The 19,123-nt window shown below is 40.9% G+C and overlaps 1 protein-coding gene across 2 annotated transcripts in view; it reads left to right on the forward strand.

Annotated features, from left to right (window-relative positions):
- The window catches only part of EPG5 (ectopic P-granules 5 autophagy tethering factor), a 110,045-nt gene that overhangs the window by 23,048 nt on the left and 67,874 nt on the right, over nucleotides 1-19,123 (forward strand). For both annotated transcript variants that reach the window (XM_047086311.1, XM_047086310.1), the window contains 8 exons: nucleotides 71-221; nucleotides 3,484-3,639; nucleotides 7,331-7,488; nucleotides 8,623-8,777; nucleotides 10,653-10,793; nucleotides 15,530-15,694; nucleotides 17,067-17,186; nucleotides 17,840-18,099. In XM_047086311.1, coding sequence (XP_046942267.1) covers nucleotides 71-221; nucleotides 3,484-3,639; nucleotides 7,331-7,488; nucleotides 8,623-8,777; nucleotides 10,653-10,793; nucleotides 15,530-15,694; nucleotides 17,067-17,186; nucleotides 17,840-18,099 — 1,306 coding nt within the window. The remainder of the gene's footprint in view (nucleotides 1-70; nucleotides 222-3,483; nucleotides 3,640-7,330; nucleotides 7,489-8,622; nucleotides 8,778-10,652; nucleotides 10,794-15,529; nucleotides 15,695-17,066; nucleotides 17,187-17,839; nucleotides 18,100-19,123) is intronic.

The following is a 19,123-nucleotide window of genomic DNA, read 5'->3' on the forward strand; positions in this document are numbered from 1 at the left end:
TTTACAGTCGTATCCTTCAGTGTTTTTCATAGCATTTATAATTTTTTCCTTTTCTCTGATTAACTTCTAGGTGATTATTTACCTGAAACAACAAGACCTCAAGAGATGATGAAAATGTTTGCGTTTGTTAACTCACTAGTGGAGCTTCTGGCTGTGGGGTTAGAAACGTTCAATAGAGCGCGCTATAGGCAGTTTGTGAAGCGGATTGGTTACATGATCAGGTAATACTGCCGTCGGTACATCTGTTTCTATTTGCTTTCGCCTTGGTCAGATGTAGATACTGCGAAATTGGGATGATGGACATTTTCGTGTATGCTTCACATCTGACTGATCGTAAAAGTAAGAATTTTTTTTTCACCACCTAGCAGGTGGGAATTCTGTAAATGCTTCCAGTCAGGATATTTGGTTAATTAACTCAGATTTAACTGGTTTGCTAGGTAATTGTCCTTAGAGTCAAGATCCTCAAAGCAGTTGCTGGGTTGAACGTGGCCAGAGAAACTGAACTTGGTCAAGGAAGATGAAGCCTCTTTCCTTTTCCTTCGCTCCTTCTTTTCCTTCTGCCTCCCAGCCTTTGCCTGGGAATTGCCACCTAGCGGTGGAAGATTGGCAGCAGCTCTTTTGTGTATTGTTTCCCTGTTTTCTCTTGTATTTATTCTTATTCTGATTTTGTGTTAAATACCATTTAAAGAAAGTTGCAAAGACTTCATCAGCGGCCACTATATTTGAACTAGGGAAAGCATTATTTATTTGATTGAAAAATGAGTTTATGCTTTTATTATGAAGTACCAATAAATTTTGACAATATGTACTGCTTTTCATTGAATTAATTTTGTATCCTCTTTTCTGCATCATTAGTTTTTCTGTATTTACTGGGTCATTCCCGATAGCATATAAATATGCTGTTATTTCTTCCAACCACCCTTCTCTCCAAAAAAACCCTCTAAAACTTCTCCCCCTCTTCGGTTTTGTTTCCAAAACAAAATAGATTGTAATTAATTTATTTTAGATGTGTATCCATCTGCCTTGTAAAGCCAGGTGAATGATTCTAGGATGCCCTGAAAGGCTGGAGGGTGCCTTTAAGGGCTTGAGAAAGATGATGGACATGAGATGGTGGGAAGAGGGATGGCTGGTGACTTAGAGAGTAATTTCTTAAAAGCTAAAAGCCTATCTACTTATTATCAGAAGTCCAGACATTTATTTGCTTATTCTGGTTGGTGTAAATAAGGTAAAATCTGTCCTTGGACTCATATACATGATGTAGGATTGAGTGCTCGTTATGTGCTGGGAATATACTTCCTCATTTTATTTTCTCAATAACTCTATAGGAGAGGCATTGTTATTATTGCTTTAAAGTCAGTATTCCCTCTTTATATTGTTTCTATGTAAATACTTACAGCTGATTATTGTAGCATATTATGACTATTCTTTCTTTGTTTTCCATCTGCTTACTTTTCTTTGTATCTATCACAGATTCTTCTCACATCTTCCAGCTGTAGCATACTTTCTACAAGGTCCCTTTCTTCAGGTCATCTGTTGGTTCCAGGTTTTTCCCTCCATGCTTGCCTGAATGCTCCACAATCAGGCTTCCCCCCAGTACTACCCAAACAGCTCTTAGGAGTGACGGTTGCTATTGAACTTTGTTGTACTGATCCAGTGACCGATTCTGAGTCTTCCTCCTCCTTTACATCTTTCCCATAGTTTACATGGCTTTCTCAGAGTTGCTCACTTTCTCCTTAAGACACTTTCTTTGCTTGGTTTCCAGGATCCCACATTCTCCTGGTTTCTCCTCCATTTTACCTGGCTGCCCATTTTCTGAGTCTGGTCGTTTTCATCCTCACGTCCCAAACTTCTTGATGTTGGCGTGCCTCAGGGCTCATTTCTGGACCTCTTCTCTCCCATCTAAACTTGCTCCTGGGACCTCATCTGTTCTCATGTCTTTAAATACCACCTAAATACTGTTAGGATTGTCAGAGTTCTATTTCCAGCCCATGCCTCTCTCTTAACTCTTAAGCTTGTAAGTCCAGCTGCCAAGTCAGCACCTCTACTTGGGTGACTCATGAACATTGTAGTTTAATACACCCAATGGGCCTCCCTCTTCCCGCGTCCCATGCTGCTTCTCCGTGGCCTTCCCAGTTTCAGTAAGTGGCAGCTTCATTCTTCTGGTCGCTCTGGCCAGAACATTTGGTGTTATCCCTGACCTTTCACACCCCACATCCAGTCTAATGGCCAGTTCTGTCTACCTTCAAAACACCATCTGCCATCAAATCTAAGATGCCACCAATTCTGAAGATGCATTTATGTGTCTCTAAGAAAGAAAAAATGTTACCAAAATATGGCATGTTAGCAATTTAATACACATTCCAATCGCAGGGATTGTGTGAAAGTGTGAAATGTTCATCCTCTTGAACCAATGAAACATGCTATTTCCAGAATCCAGCCGGAATTCTCACCTTCACTGCTACGACTCTAGTTCATTCTTAGGTGTTTCTCCCTAATTGTAATTGTAATAGCCTCCTGACTTACCTTCCTGCTTTGCCTCGCTCTCTCCCCCCCCCCCCCCCCAGCTTATTCTCACAACAACCAGTGTTCCTGGTAAATGGTGAGTCAGTTCATGTCACTCCTTTGCTCCCAGTCCTGTTCAGAGTAAAAGCCAGAGTCCTCACAGTGACCTCCAGCAGCCTTCATGGTCTGGTTTCCTGTCACTTTTCTCATTTCCTCTCCAGCCAGTCTCCCTCTCACTTACCTTGCTTTTGCACACTGGCTGCCTTACTGTTCCTCCAACATGCTGACCACATCTTGGAAGCTTCATTGCTGTATCTTCTTCTTTTTTATTTAAAAAAAAATTTTTTTTAATGTTTATTTTTGAGCGAGAGATTGAGAATGAGCGGGGCGGGGGTGGGGATCAGGGGGCAGGCAGAGACAGAGGGAGACACGGAATCCGAAGCAGTCTCCAGGCTCCGATCTGTCAGCACAGAGCCCGATGCAGGGCTTGAACTCACGAGCTGTGAGATCATGACCTGAGCCAAAGTTGGATGCTTAACCGAATGAGCCACCCAGGCGCCCCTGGTGTTTTTTCTTCTACCTGGGGATGCTCTTCCCTTAGATATCCCTGTGACTTCTTCCAATGTTTACTCACGTGTTCCTCTTCAGTAAGGCCTTTCCTGCTCCCAACCAACCCCCTTAATCTGGCCAACTCCAGAGAAACATTATTCCTCTCTCCTACGTATTTTTCTCAATGTCAGTGATAACTATGTGACAGACTGTATTTCTCACTTTATTTTGTTTGTTGTCTGTTTGTCCTCCCATTAAATGTAACCCTCATGATGGTAGTGTTTGTTCCCCCATTGAATTCTTTTCAGAACTTAGAAGATGGTAGGTGTTCAGTAAATATATATGAATAAATTTGTGTTTCAAATGTAATATAAAGGTGTCAGGATTGAGTGCATTAACGAGAAGTGCCATATTGCCTGTCTTCACACTTAGGATGACCCTTGGTTATGTGAGTGACCATTGGGCACAGTTTGTGAGTCACAACCAAGGCTTGGGTTTGGCCCAGCAGCCCTACTCTGTGGAGAAACTACAGGTTGAATTTGATGAGCTGTTTTTGAGAGCTGTCCTCCATGTGCTGAAAGCCAAAAGGTAAGGAGTATGATGGTAACTGTGGAGAAATGGCTCTCTGACTAGTGAGAAAGATTGGCGTGAAAGTCATCGACTATAGTAGATGTCTTATTTTTTAATGTTTTTTTTTTTTTTTTTTTTTTTTTACATTTATTTATTTTTGAGAAACAGAGTGAGAGAAAGCGTGAGCAGGAGAGGGGCAGAGAGAGAAGGAGATGCAGAATCCGAAGCAGGCTCCAGGCTCTGAGCAAGCAGTCAGCACAGAGCCTGATGTGGGGCTCGAACCCATGAACTGTGAGATCATGACCTGAGCTGAAGTTGGGCGCTCAACCAACTGAGCCACCCAGGCGCCCCTGTAGTAGATATCTTATATAATGTCAGGGTGTATTTCATCTGCTTCTTATCTTGGGCAAATTCATGGGCTTTAGTGTCCTTATTTATAGTGGTGACTGAAATGCCTTTTCTTTAATGTTTCTTTCAATCTTAAAATAACCCAATTGTGATATCTCAGTTTTGCCACCCCTGAACTTTTGGGGTGAATTCTGTTTCACACCCACTCAGTGCCTGAGTGAGGCAGAGTAGTGCACAGTGCAAATGATTTGCCAGTTTTATTGTTTCAGTTGTCCTACTTACTCTGAGGGTTTCAAGGTCTAGGATTCTTATGGGTCCTGGTCCCCTGTCCTGTCTGTGTAAATGCCGGCTTCTGATCATGTTGTCTTCTATTGCTGCTTATAGCCCGGGTTACACTTGAGGGTACCTCCTGCACTGTCTTCCCTGAGCTTCTGGCCAAGGGTAGGAGCAAGTTCTGCTAACAGCCCTGTGCCCTCTGCTGGGAGAGGTTTGCTGGCCTCCAGCTTCACTCAGTTAACTACCAGCTCTTCCCCACCTTTGCCTTCTTCTGAGCTATGCTCCCTCTTGCCATGGGTCTCTTAGCTTCAGCCCCGTATTTATTGCATGTTGTGGAGGGGGTTTGAGTCTTGGCTATTTACTGTCACCTTGGGCAAGTCACCTAGTGTTCGTGTCCTCACTTTCTTCATTTGTAAAATGGAGAGGATGATGCTACCTGTTGTGTTGACCTCATGGACATGTTACCAGGATGAAATGCAGTAATGTATGGAAATACTTTGTAAACCCTGAAGGACTTTTTAGGTGGTAAGTGGTGGTGGTTCTTTTGTGGTTTTAGATGAAGAATAGGATAAGTGCTCGCTTAGAGAAATATCAGAATTCCTTGACTAAGTCTTAAGCACTTGTAGGCACTCAGAAGGCATGGATCTAAGATAAATAGAATTTGGGCTTAGAAATTTATCTTTAGGTTATTCGTCATACATTCTGTGTTATCCATAAATTCGCTTGTCTCATGAGGTACACCAGATCCTGTGCAGAACCCGGCCGGGGGATCAGGAATAGCCTCCCATCTCTGCTCTCATCACTTATCCTTGCACCTGCTTAGCTGAGATGGAAAGTTCTCGCCATAGCTACTAGCTCTTAGATTTTGAGCTGTGAACTGTCCTCTAGTATTATATCTGTAATTCACAAAGATGATCATCATTTTAAACTTTAAAATATCAAGAACTGTTACTCTTGAGTATAATTTATTTTAGGAAAGAAATTATGTGAGAATCAGATATTTAAAGCCATGATACTTAAATTTATTTGGCATTCCAATAGAAATTTCTGATGTGGTTATCCCCGAAAACAAACCCAAAAGATAGCCAAAGCCTAAGCCACTTACTGCATATCTGCCATGTGGGGAATTTTGTAGCCTGAAATACAGAGTTCTGTGATGACTTTTTTTTTTTAAATTTTTTTTTAATGTTTATTTAATTTTGAGAGAGAGAGGGAGACAGAGCGTGAGCAGGAGAGGGGCAGAAAGAGAGAGGAAGACACAGAATCCGAAGCAGGCTCTGGGCCCCAAGCTGTCAGCACAGAGCCCGACATGGGGCTCGAACCCACGAACCATGAGATCATGACCTGAGCTGAAGTCGGATGCTTTGCCAACTGAGCCACCCAGGCGCCCCCTGTGATGACTTTTAAGGCCTCTGCAGTTTTCTCTCATTGTTTTGGGATAAGTTATACAAGAGTGTCAGGTCCTGTGTGAGGTGTTGGGATATTATTTAATTTTTTTTTTAATGTTTATTATTTTTTAGAGAGAGAGAGAGACAGAGACAGAGACAGAGACAAAGAACAAGCAGGGGAGGGGCAGAGAGAGAGGGAGACACAGAATCGGAAGCAGACTCCAGGCTCTGAGCTGCCAGCACAGAGCCTGATGTGGGGCTTGAACTCAGAGACTGAGAGATCATGACCTGAGCTGAAGTCGGCCGCTTAACCGACTGAGCCACCCAGGCGCCCCTCAGATAATTATATAATAAGACAGAAGCTTGGCTCACCTGAAGTTACGGCTTCTTCAACCTTTGCTCAAGGGTCTAGCTGTTGCTTTTCAAATCTAGGTCAGTAGTGGTTTGGGTATAGATGTGGGTCAGGCATGCACTATTTAATACCTTTTTCTTGTTCTCTTAATAAGCCTTGTTTGTAATTGGACAATTTGTAGTTTTGCCCAAAATAAAGCAACCGTTTTGAGTGCCTCCCTGTTTTTTCCAAGATTTTTTTGATATAAAATTCACACCACAAAGTTTTAATAGCATTTAAAGGTGCTATTGAGTGCTGATTGTTTTCAAGATACTGGCTTAGGTAGTGGATAATTAAAATACAAGACTCTAGGTTACATGGTGGTTTATTCAAAGATGAACAAAACCTGGTTTCTGCTTTCAAATTGTCATGGTTTGTATGTGTACGTAAATAACAGTAACTTGAGGCATTTCTCACTGTGTGGTTTGAGGAGCACTTGAGTCTGAGTCACCTGCGGTGACTATAGAATGTGCAAATTCTTGGGCCCCAACTGTGATCTACAAAATCAGGATCCTATAGGCAGGCCTTGAAATCTGCATTTTCTACTTTGTGGCTTTTTCTGCCCACTCCAGTGTGAGAACCACTGATAAAGGGTATGATGTTGCCAAAGTCAGGTGTGGACCAAATTCTGTGATAGTGCTGAGGAGGAAATCAGAGGAGGGCTTCACAAATGGATTGGTGGCTGCTTGCAGGTAATAGGTTCTTGCCAGGCTTGTCCAGGAATGGTCTGAACACAGCGAGGGCTCTGGTTAGAAACATGGGTCTGAGCTGTAAGCGCAGGCCTTTGAATGTGAGGCTTGAAGGGTTTGAATTTCATTCAGTGATGAGTGGGGAGTCACCGGAGGGCTTTTGGTTCTCCTCCCACCCATGGCACACGTGTCTGTGTGTACACACATACCTGTACTTAAGCTCACACACGTACATCCACATCTAAGCAACCTGTCACCTAGGTCTTAATAAGATCTTTGGTTTAAAACACTGCTCTGCCTCTTACCACCCCTTCTGTGCCTTGGTAGCCTTATGTGTAAATTGGGGATAGTGTCAGTGATAGTTCTTGCCCGGGTCTTGTGAGGATGGAATGAGATGATGTAGGGTGATTAGAACAGTACCTGGCACAGAGTAAGTGCTTTGTGAGCATTGCTGTCATTGCTATCCATCCTTGAGGTGTGGGTGACCGAAGCATGATAGCGAAATTGCTGTGCTGTGATTTAAGAATTTGTTTTTTCTACCAGAGCAGGTCTGCCTGCTTTCTCAGTGTGGTGAGGTTGACTGATGGACGAAATTATTCCTACTCTTTAAAATGCAGACTTGGCATTTGGCTGTTTATGTCAGAGATGCCCTTTGGGACGCTGTCCGTCCAGATGCTCTGGAAGCTCTTCTACCTCATGCACCAGGTGGAGAGTGGGAATCTGGAGAAGCTCTGCATCAGTCTCCCGCCTGCGGAGTGCAAGAGGCAGCTCCAAGGTACGGCCGGGCCACAGCAGGCAGCGGAGGTCTTTCCTACCTGTGTGCCTTTCTCGTCGTGGCTTTATTCTTTTTATCTTGTAAAAGGACTAAGAGTATTTTACCCTGTGTACTCATAAGTAAAAATTTTGAAATTTGAAAGATGGCTGTATTGTTTTGACATAGTAGAATGGTAATTCCAATTTTCATTATTCTTGAAATGCTCTGGGTGGTAACTTGATATGATCCCAGTTTGGGGAGGGGAAATGAAAATTGGGTTGTGAATGCCCCCAGGGAGTTATTTTGAAAATACAGGGCATTTGGTAGACTGCTTTTGATTTCTCAAAGGTGTAAACACGTGGAAAGAATTGTAGGCTTATTGCCTTCTTACTGTGAAAATTCCATCAGGGGAATACATTTTTTAAACAGTCTCTCTCTCTCTCTCTCTCTCTCTCTCTCTCTCTTTTTAAAATCTTTCCTCTATACCGTTTCTTTGTGGCATTCAGTCTTCTGTCATGGATCACAGAGCTGTTTGTCAATAGTGCTCCCTAGTGACAAAATGTAATATTGCTTCCACTGCATCCTCTGAGGAGTTGGTAAAACGGACCGTATACTGTTTATCACATTTACCAGTATTGCAGTCATGGTTATGACTCACTTCTTGCCCAAGATTTTCATTTATAAGGAAATCTCTTTTGTTTGGGATGTGTGCTGTGTTTGTGCAGGGCGCTTTGCTAGTCTTAGCCGTTTTCATTAGTCACATGGTTCATTGGCTGACAGTTACTGAGTAGTTTCCCGTGTGCCTTTGAAAATGTCACACCTAGTGACGGTAGTAGCGCTTTGCAGTTGACAGACCCCTTCACTAGTGACTGGTCACTAGTGTCATTTAATCTTTAACAGCTGTTTAAAGCAGATGAAGAAACTGAGAATTGGAGATGTTAATGTCACCTCTGAGGCTACATTATACATAGAGTTGGAATTTCATCTGGTCTCCGGCTTTTTCCCGATGCCTGTAGATATCTATGCTGGAACAGAGACTTTTAAATATTTCTATATATCTTTTAATTTTATATCTTCTTTCTCTCTGGAAGAGTAATTAAACATGGTCTATGTTCATTCTTCACCCATTTTAATTTTCTTGCCATGAACTTGCAGACCCAGAACATTTTGTGAACTTTGAGAAGTGTCTTTCTTCCATGAATAGCTCAGAAGAGATTTGCCTTCTAACGACATTTGCTCAGATGGCTCAGGCCAGAAGAACCAATGTGGATGAAGACTTCATAAAAATTATTGTTCTGGAGATATATGAGGTTAGAATATTAAGTTTTAGAAATCAGCTAAAAAATGCTTTCTTTTGGATTGTCCATGCGTTGATTCTTTGGGGATTGCTTTAAAAAAAATTTTTTTTTAACATCTATTTATTATTGAGAGACAGAGACACGGCATGAACATGGGAGGGGCAGAGAGAGAGAGGGAGACACAGAATCTGAAGCAGGCTCCAGGCTCCGAGCTGTCTGCACAGAGCCTGATGTGGGGCTCGAACTCACCAACCAGGAGATCATGACCTGAGCCTAAGTTGGATGCCTAACCGACTGAGCCACCCAGGCACCCCCTCTTTGGGGATTGCTTTGAAAAAAGGGACTAACTTGTATTGTCTGTACTTATGGAAAGAGATAGAGAATTAAAGGATTATCGTTTTGCTCTAAGGAATGTTGAAAATATGAATCATACTCATTCTATTTCCCCCTACTGTCTCTTGACATTTGATGCATGAGTTTCGGTGAGGAATAGGCATTCTGGCACAGCCTGGCACTTGTGGTTTTAACAGTCTGTTGTCCCTCTGCCCTGTGTCAGTGCCAATTACGCAGAAGCCTGGCTTCCAAGCCAATTTAAATGAGATGGTGGAAAGGATACTGATGCTACAGCCAGAAGACCTGGGTTTGTTTGAACTCTGTTAATAATTGCTCATCTCACAGCAGGAAAGACACCTCATCACTCTGGGTTCAGCTGCTTCATCTATAAGATGACAGGCTGGGATGAGATCCTTCACTGAGTCATCCCTAATGGAGGAAGAGAGTAGACTTTGGACCCCTGAGTATCTAGAGACAGAACCCAAAGTGGTTATCAAGATTTTTTTTAGAGTTTTGTGTATTTTAAAAGATGTATATTTTCAATTTAGGTTGTCATGTGTCTGTTTATCTTCATTAAAAAATATCTCTTCCAAACTATTCGAGTACACTTAAGTAAAATTATGTTTGAAGGAGATTCTCTGAGTTTAACACCTTCTCCGAAGTATCCTGGTTTAAGAATGAATGAACTGGATGATCCAAAGTTCTTTTCCAGGGTCCAGCACTAGGCTATTCCTATACTTACTTGTGAGGTTAAGGTCTAAATGGGTCTGGAATTCCAGACTATTTTCATGGTATGAGAATATCGTGGGTGTGGAGGGAAGGTCTGTTCTCACATATAGTAAGTGGCATTCTTAGGGTCTGTTGTGCTAACCCTAACACTTATGCTCTTGAATGTTTCAAGGGTTTGGCCAGTACTCACAGTAAAAATTACACTGTGTATTACATTCTGCTTTTGTGTGCCTGTGTGTGTGTGTGTGTGTGTGTGAAACTGAAGCAATACTTAATGCTACTGAGATGCACCCTCACAATTTTCTATTCTGTTCTGTTCTTTTTCTGTTCTATTCCACTGTATTTTTTAAAAAAAGAAATGTGCTTGCCATTGCATCAGTGGATTGTAACCTGTACTTTGGAATATGTTAAGAGGAGTTGATAAACATTGATATTTTAGAAGCTCTTGTAGTTGGGGATTTTATTTTATAGCAGACAATAGGTATTTCTATGAAATGCATTCTGGTTTTCATCATTTTGGCAATTTTCTCAAATTTAGAAAGTTTTTACACCAAAGGGATATAGCTACAGACAGGCTTTGGGATATATTTCCTGAACCCGGTGCTTGAAGTCATTACATAGGTGCCTTTCCCTCTCCTCCTGACTCAGCCTCAGGTAGACAGGTAGCTCTCTGTAGTTCTGACATCTTTTTGAACATGGCGTGACCCAAGGCTCAGTGTGAGGCTCTTTCTCTTTTACTTGAAAACATCCTGCATTAAGGAACTGTGTTTTGACTGATGATTGATGGGTATTGAAAGTGCCATCTCCACCTCCTCCCACTTTTAGGTATCTTATGTCACCCTGTCCACCAGAGAGACTTTTTCAAAGGTTGGTCGAGAGCTCTTAGGGGCCATCACAGCTGTTCACCCTGAGATAATTTCTGTCCTTTTGGATAGAGTTCAAGACACCATTGACCAGGTTGGAATGGTAAGAGCACTTAATTTGTTTGTATGTTTCGCTTTTTTTGTTCTGTTATCCTGGAGTAATGGAGCAATGAGAAAAATAATCAGGTTGTTGGGGAATGACTGAGTGACGGGCGCAACAGGATGAAGACAACGTGGACCGTGTCCTGGGCCCTGCCATTCACCGTGCCTGCTTGGGGTTAGCGGCTTCTTACAAAAAGCTGTGATTCTCTTTAATCTCCTCAAAGTGACTTTGTACCTCCCTCAATAACAGGTTTTTGTTATCTTTTCTTTTTTCTTTTTTCTTGTTTTGAGAGAGGGTTCGCATGCACACATGCATGCACGGGAGAGGGGCAGAGGGAGAGGGAGAGTGAAAATCTTAAAGCAGGCTGCACACTTCGTGGAGCCCAATGCAGGGCTCGATCTCATGACCCTGAGATCATGACCTGAACTGAAATCAAGAGTTGGGATGTTTAACCGGTCGACTGAGCCACCCAGACATCCCTCAATAACAGGCTTTTCTTTTAAGTACAGTCTATATAGTTAATAACAGTTTGTATTTCAAAGTTTGTTTGGCTTTCGTAATTTTTATAGTTTATACTTGGAAGAAACAACTATGATTAAGAAAGAAGGCCCTGTTTACATAGGCCAAAAGTGAAAATAAAAGTGGTAATTTAAGTCAAACAAGACACATACAGTTTATTTCTGTCATTTGTCACAATCCCTTTTGTAGTCTGTTGATGTTAAAAACAGCTGGATTGTGACATAACTCACATACCATACAGTTCCTCTGTTTAAAGCACGAAAGTCGGTGTTTCGTTTTTTCACAGAGTTGTGTAGCCATCACCACTCTTAATTTTAGAACAGTTTGATCACCTCAAAAAAAAACCACATACCCTTTAGCTATCACACTCTGTCCCTCCATCCCCTCCAGCCATAAGCCACCACTAATCTACTTTCTGTCTCTATAAATTTGACTGTTCTGGACGTTTTGTATTAATGGAATCATACAATATGTGGTCTGTGAGCGGCTTCTTTTACTTAGCATAGTTTTCGGGTTCATCCACATTGTAGCATGAGTCAGCACTTCGTGACTTTTAATGGCCAAATATTCCATTGTGTGGATGTACCATTTAAAAAATTTTAAAAAAATATTTATTTATTTTTGAAGGAGAGAGAGACAGAGCATGAGTGGGGGAGGGGCAGAGAGAGAGGGAGACACAGAATCCGAAGCAGGCTCCAGGCTCCAAGCTGTCAGCACAGAGCCCGACATGGGGCTCCAGCTCACAAACTGTGAGATCATGACCTGAGCCGAAGTCGGATGCTCAACTGATTGAGCCACCCAGGCGCTCCTGGATGTACCATTTAAAAAAAACCCACACTTACTGAAGATTTTCTTCATCATCTGTAATACTGCTATAATGTGTAAGTTTTGCTAATGGCAGATAGTCCCACATTGTAACTTGAAGAGGAGCATTTAAAGTGATAGTATTTGCAGAGGCCCTTCATCTTGTAGTCACTGCATTGTCCCTGTAGGATGTATCACTGATAACTGTCATTGCTTCATTACATTCATAAGTGGGCAGATTCCGGGGAAAGATTGGTTTATGAGACACATTTTTTCTAAATGAAGAATAAATGATACGCTCTCCTTGGAAAAGTACATCGTACTTTTTTTTACATTAAAAAATTTAATCGTGGTAAATTATACACGACATAAAATATACCATCTTAAACCTTTTTAAATGTACGGTTCAGTGACATAAGTACATCCCCATTGTTTTGCTTGTTACCATTGCTGTCATCCAGCTACAGAACTCTTTCCATCTTGCAGAACTGGAGCTCTATACCTATTAATCAGTAAGTCTGCATTCCCTCCACCCTCCACCCTCCACTCTCCAGTCCCTGGTAACGACATTCTACCTTCTCTCTGTCTAGAGTTTGGCTACTCTACGTACCTCGTGTAAATGAATCCACACAGTATTTGTCCTTTTGTGATTAGCCTATTTCATTTGACATATTGTCATCGGTGTTCATGCATGTCATAGCATGTGTCAGAATTTCCTTTTTTAAGCTGGCATAATATTCTAGTGCATGTATAGACCACATTTTGTTTATCTGTTCATCTGTTGCTGGACACTCAGATTGCTTCTCCCTTCTGGCTGTTGTGAATAATGCTGCTGTGAATGTGAGCGTACAGCTGTCTCTTTGAGGCCCTGCTCTCCATTCTTTTGGGTATATACCCAGAAGTAGAGTTGTTGGAACATAGGGTAATTCCATTTTTCATTTTTGAGGCAGCACCATAGTGTTTTCATAGTGGCAGTAGTACTTTTTCTTTTTAATAAAAGCATTGTATCCCACCACGATATGATATGATTTTATTGAGACGAAAGGGCTTTTATATTCAATATACGGGAGCATGTTTTTGGTTACTCCTTTTTGGGTGATTATCTAATGGAATGAGTTCTAAAGAAATAACACAGTGGGTTGCAAGATTCTTTCGCTTTGGTTGAGCTCATCACCATTTTCTCTTAAGTGGCTGTCTGGTTTTGGCCACACTTACATTTTACATTTAATTTAATTTAATTTTCCATATGGATGAATTTTATTTCATTTCATTTATTTATTTTTAATATAATTTATTGTCAAGTTGGCTAACATACACCCACTTACATTTTAAATTTGCTCATAATACTTCTAGTAAACTGGCCCAGAGGTATGCTTGACTTTAAGTATAAAAATTGGAAGCATAATGTTTTTTAGAGCATATCTTCTAAAAGGTGCCTCCATTCTGTTTATACCTGTAGTTCCTTAATGCTTTGTGAGCTTGCTGACGTTTTTGGAGGAACTTGTTCAAACCTTCTGTGCCTTCAGATGAATATGATGGCTTTGAATATTTTTGCTGTTACCTTGGTATAATCAGGAATTAGAACTAGCCCCAGAGCCTAGGAATGATCTGTGGGCTCTAAACTGTCCCAGTTTTCAAACGTTGAACTGTTACTGCTTTCTGGAATAAAAGCCACTTGATCATTGTGTGTTATTCTTTTTATGTATCGATAGATTTATTTTGGTAATTTTTTTTTTAATTAAAAAAAATTTTTTTTGGTGTTTATTTACTCTTAAAGGAGAGAGATAGAACATGAGTGGGGGAGGGGCAGAGAGAGAGGAAGACACAGAATCAGAAGCAGGCTCCAAGGCTCTGAGCTGTCAGCACAGAGCCTGATGCGGGGCTTGAACTCACAGACTGCGAGATCATGACCTGAGCCAAAGTCAGACACTTAGCCGACTGAGCCACCCCAGCACCCCAGGAAAGGCACCCCGGCACCCCAGGAAAGGCTTCTTTAAAACTCATTCTTTCTACTGTTCTTTCCCATTTTGTTTTGCCTCTCATTGGGAGCAGTGCAGGAACCTGAAAAGTACTAGTATGCATGTTCTAGATCTGTGTTGTCCAATATAGTAGCCACTAGGTACATGCAACTGTAGAGTCCTTGAAAGGTGGCTAGTCCAAATTGAGATGTATTGTAAGTGTAAAGTACTCACTGGGTTTCAAAGATTTAGTGTGAACAAAAAGTATGTAGCATATCTCAATAGTTTTGTATAACGATCACATGTTGATAATGTATTGGACATATTAGGTTAAATGAAATATATTGATTTCACTTGTTACTTTTAAAATATGTGGCTAGTAGAAAAACTAAAATTATGTATGTGGCTTACATTGTGTTTCCATTGGATAACACTGTTCTAGATAATATAAAATGAATTGCTCTTCTGATCAGTCTCCCTTAAAGCAAACTATTGAGTGACCCCAGATTTATCTTAATTTGCACACATCGATAGGTTATTCAAAAAGTGATGCTATAGACTTCTTGTAAACAGGATTTTAAAAACTTTTTATTATAGAATCTGTCAAATATATATAAAAGGGAGAATAGGAAATGAATCCCTGTGTACCCATCATCTACTTTCAACAGTTACCAACTCTTGGTTAATCTTACTTCATTTTTACCTCTGTTCACTCCTTGTCCCTCGTCCCCAGATTGCTTGGGAGCTAACAGAAATATCTTTTTAGATGCCAGAAAAGAAATATTAATTTTTTTACTGAAGTGTAGTTGACGTGCAATATCATATTCATTTCAAGTGTATAACATAGTGATTTGGCGATGATATACTTTACGAAATGCTTACCACAATAAGTGTAGTTACCATCTGTCACTGTACAAAGTTACTACAGTGTCATTGACTGTAATTACTATACTGTACTTCTCATCGCTGTGATTTATTTATTTTATAACTGGAAGTTTGTACCAGTTTTACACTTTTAATCTCCTTTACCTTTTTCACCCATCCCCCTACTATCCTCCCCTCTTCTGCTCTGACAACTACCAGTTTTTTTGTTTATTTAAATAATTATTTAAAGCGCTAAATCTTTTTGTAAAATGAATGACTGTTCCTCGTTTATTATGGCTTTAAATTTGGGTCTTGGTATGGTGGTTTTATTAAATGGAAGTATACCAAATTATACGTAATAAAAGATTGACCTTTACACAGGGTAGCAAAATGTGCTTTTGGTGTATCATTGGTTTTAATATTTGTTTCATTTGGTTGTCCATGATGTCCATTTCATTTGTCTAAAAATCAAACAAAACCCCACTTCCTTTTGGAAAAAAAAATTTGCAAGCAGTTTAATAATATATTGTAGTAATTCAGGATTGTTCCTTAAGTTTTGATCTTAATTACCATCATTTTCTTTTAAATAAGGTTTCTTTATACTTGTTTAAAGAACTGCCTCTGTATCTCTGGCGACCTTCTGCCTCTGAGATAGCCGTGATTCGGGACTGGTTATTGAATTATAACCTGACAATGGTGAAGAATAAGTTGGCCTGTGTTATTCTAGAAGGACTAAATTGGGGATTTGGTGAACAGGTATGTGTATCAAAACCACTCTCTAGATACTGGAGGTTCTACACATCAATTTTAGAGAAACATTTCCTCAAAACATAAACATTTCTCAGTACTCAGTGATGGTAGTTTTTATTGATCATAGTTTATTAATGTTATTAATAGTTTTTATTATTAAGAGTTTGCTATGTATCATGTCTCTAAAGATGCCATGTCCATGATTTTGACCATTGAAACTTTCCTTCCTCTTTACTCTAGGCCTTACGTGTTAGTTCCTAGGTCAAAATGTTTCAACATTTTAAAGGGAAAATGGGAGAGAACTCAGCCCTCTCTAACAGTCTGCCAGCTTTTTTTCTGAACAAATCATTTGGTTGTCACAGGCATCTTGTGTGTTTTGCATGAACTTGACCCTGTTGTACAGATGAGAAAACTGGAGCCAGGGAGCTTTTCTTCCAGAGTGTCCCTGACCACCTGGGTCTGCCCATGGGTTCATCCGGGGCTTCCCCCACTCCAAGTGAGAGCTGTAGACCCCTCTTTTCCATCCTCGTGTTCTCTGACTTGTGAATAGAAGCCCCTAGTCCTCCCTCTCCTAGCAGGCTGCATGAACTTCCCTACGAGAGTCTCCATGATCCTTCATTAGAGGATTCGTGAGAGGATTAGGGATATGTTTCTTTCTTTCTTTTTTTTTTATTAAGTTTATTTATTATTTATTTTTGAGAGAGAGTGCACAAGCCAGGGAGGGGCAAAGAGTGGGAGAGAGAGAATCCCAAGCAGGCTCCTTGCTGTCACTGTGGATCCCGACACGGGGCTCCATCCTCTGTGAGGTCATGACCCGAGCCAAAATCAAGAGTTGGATGCTTAAACCAGCTGAGCCACTCAGGTGCCCCAGGAACGTGTTTCTTCAGGTTGCAAAGGAAGATTGGATGGGAAATTCTATAGGCAACTTCAGGCTCCTAAAGGAATATTTTATTTGTGTTGTTGAGTATCTTCTGTATTTTTACTGATGAGAAAATGAGGAAAGGGGATATAGACTTAATTTATTAAGTATCCTTTTGTTTAATAATAAACATCTTCCCGGTTTGTGGCAGTGCCCTTAAACTTGTGACCTAAAGTCTTCATGGAGCTTCTAGGGTAGGAGTGGGGGAGTTACATTCAAAGATACCTTTTATATGAGGGTCCAGGATGACTCAGACTATTTAAGTACAACGTAGTGGTTCTTTAAGATTTCCGTGTTTTTTCCTGTTGCCATTTTATAACTTCATTGTTAGGTGATGTAATTTTTGGAAAGTTGAGGATCCAAGATCCTTTTTTTTTACTATCCTTCCTAGTCCTTTTGTTCAAAGGTATGTTAAAAAAATCAAGATGGCATGTTTATGATGATTTTTCTCTTTAAAAGGGTACCCTTCATCTGGATCAAGCAGTCCATGCTGAAGTGGCTTTAATGATTCTTGAAGCGTACCAGAAATACCTTGCACAGAAGCCGTATGCTGGGCTTCTTTCTGAAAGTATGAAGCAGGTATTTCCTTCTCTTATATATTGAGAATATCTTTATTATAAATGATTTGGGTGGATACAGCTACAGTATTTACCCTTAGGTTGCCTAAGAACAGTTCTGGCAACTTAAGATACTGAAATTGAATTCTGTGGTTGGATGAAGATTTTTTTCTTTGAGAAGTGGCCTACATGTGACCATTTTAATACTGTGGCTTGACTTGACTTGACCTGGAGCTGGCGTGTCCTGGCTCCGGAGAGCTGAATGTTAAATTTTCGGGAACTTTGCAAACTAGATTGTTGACCTGTTGGTAGCTTGAAACTGACCATGGTGGGAGTTTTCACACTGACAAAATTGACAAACCCTGTAAAGGATCTCCCACACTCCAACTGGTTGTTAAAACTTATTTATCATCACCCCATGAGTTGTGCACCAACTTTTGTATTATTACTCCTTTGCTTGTGCTGACTCAGATCAGACGCACAAAGAGACTAGTGAGTAAGCAGAAGTGGTCAGTTGTGAGAAATTGCTGTAATTGAGTGCTGCAAACTGAGCACTGGTAAGTAGTGTGTCCTCTCTTTTGCGGACGTTGCTGATCACAAAAGCAAATGGGCGGGTGAGCTTACTGATTTAATTTGTATGTGACTAATGTGGTTTAAAATAAATAATTGTTTTAGGTTTCATATTTGGCCAGTATTGTTCGATACGGAGAGACACCTGAGACCTCATTTAACCAGTGGGCCTGGAACTTGATCTTGAGGTTAAAACTGCACAAAAATGATTATGGAATACAGCAGAATTGTCCAACTGTTCCCTTCTCCAGCACTGTGCCTGACATGACAGAGTCACCCACGTTTCATCCTCTCTTGAAGGCTGTTAAGGCGGGCATGCCCATCGGCTGTTATCTGGCCTTAGCTATGACGGCTGTGGGCCACAGGTACAGTGTTTGGGCTGAACCCCTAGGGTTGCTGAACCTTGTAGTCAGTGATTCTGGATTTCATTTTTCACATCCCAAGGTCTGAGGCCTCCATCAAACCTATCTAAGGGCAATCAGGACCAAATTATAAGCCTTATTAATTGCTTATGTAGGGGAAATGCTGCCCAAATTCATATAAGACAGATTTGTACCAGAAAATCATCTCATACATTACGGAGAGAGTATACCCGTCACCCAGAGGAGAACGTTCACGTTAGCGCTAGATGTTTTGTCTTCCTTGGAATAGTGACAATATAAAAATAATTAGTCATCTCTACTGAATTTTGTTTAAAGTGATGGCAGCCCAACTTCGGCTTCTCAGTTAGAGGGCTAAACCTGCCCAGGGGAATGAAATGCCTGCTCAGGTCACGTGCTTCTCTGGTATGAGCCTAGAGCGATCTCTGTCTCTTCTACACTGAGTGGTAGTTTTCTGTTCAGTCTTCTCAGGGATCATGTGTGAGGTCCTAACCTCAGGAGCCATGGTTGTCTTGTGTTACTTTTATCCCAGTGCTGAAGGCTATAGCTGGTGCAATAAGTAACCGGTGCAGTAAGTAAATGAATGAGTTCTTAGTCGGTTAAAAATCCTTTTTTTCCCCCCAGAGACCATTTTCCTACAGTGTGTTAATTTTTTTTAGCTTCTTTTTTTCTAAAATTTCTTTCACCTACATGCTTTCTGGTTCTTTCATTTTAGACTCACTGTAGTACCTTTTTACCATTCCAATTTCAACATCTTGTTCCACATTACATATATTTTCAGTAGGATGCCAGTTGTGCTATTAGCTGTTTATGTTCAGCCTTGTGCTAAGAAGTGGGAGAGAGACAGGATTGTTAGTGGCCTTCAGGCTGTTGACAGTTCAGTGGAGATGGTAGATGGAATCAATTGGCAGCACTAAAGACGTGACCGTGGGCTGGATGAGAGGTGTAGAGCGGTGCTTCTCCGTTCTGGCTGCTCTTCAGAGTCACGTTTGGAGTGATTCTAAAGCTC

This window comes from Lynx rufus, unplaced genomic scaffold (assembly GCF_022079265.1).
Source record: "Lynx rufus isolate CCGP_SWC_20201006 ecotype Redwood Valley unplaced genomic scaffold, mLynRuf1.p SCAF_20, whole genome shotgun sequence".
Classification (NCBI taxonomy): Eukaryota; Metazoa; Chordata; class Mammalia; order Carnivora; family Felidae; genus Lynx; species Lynx rufus.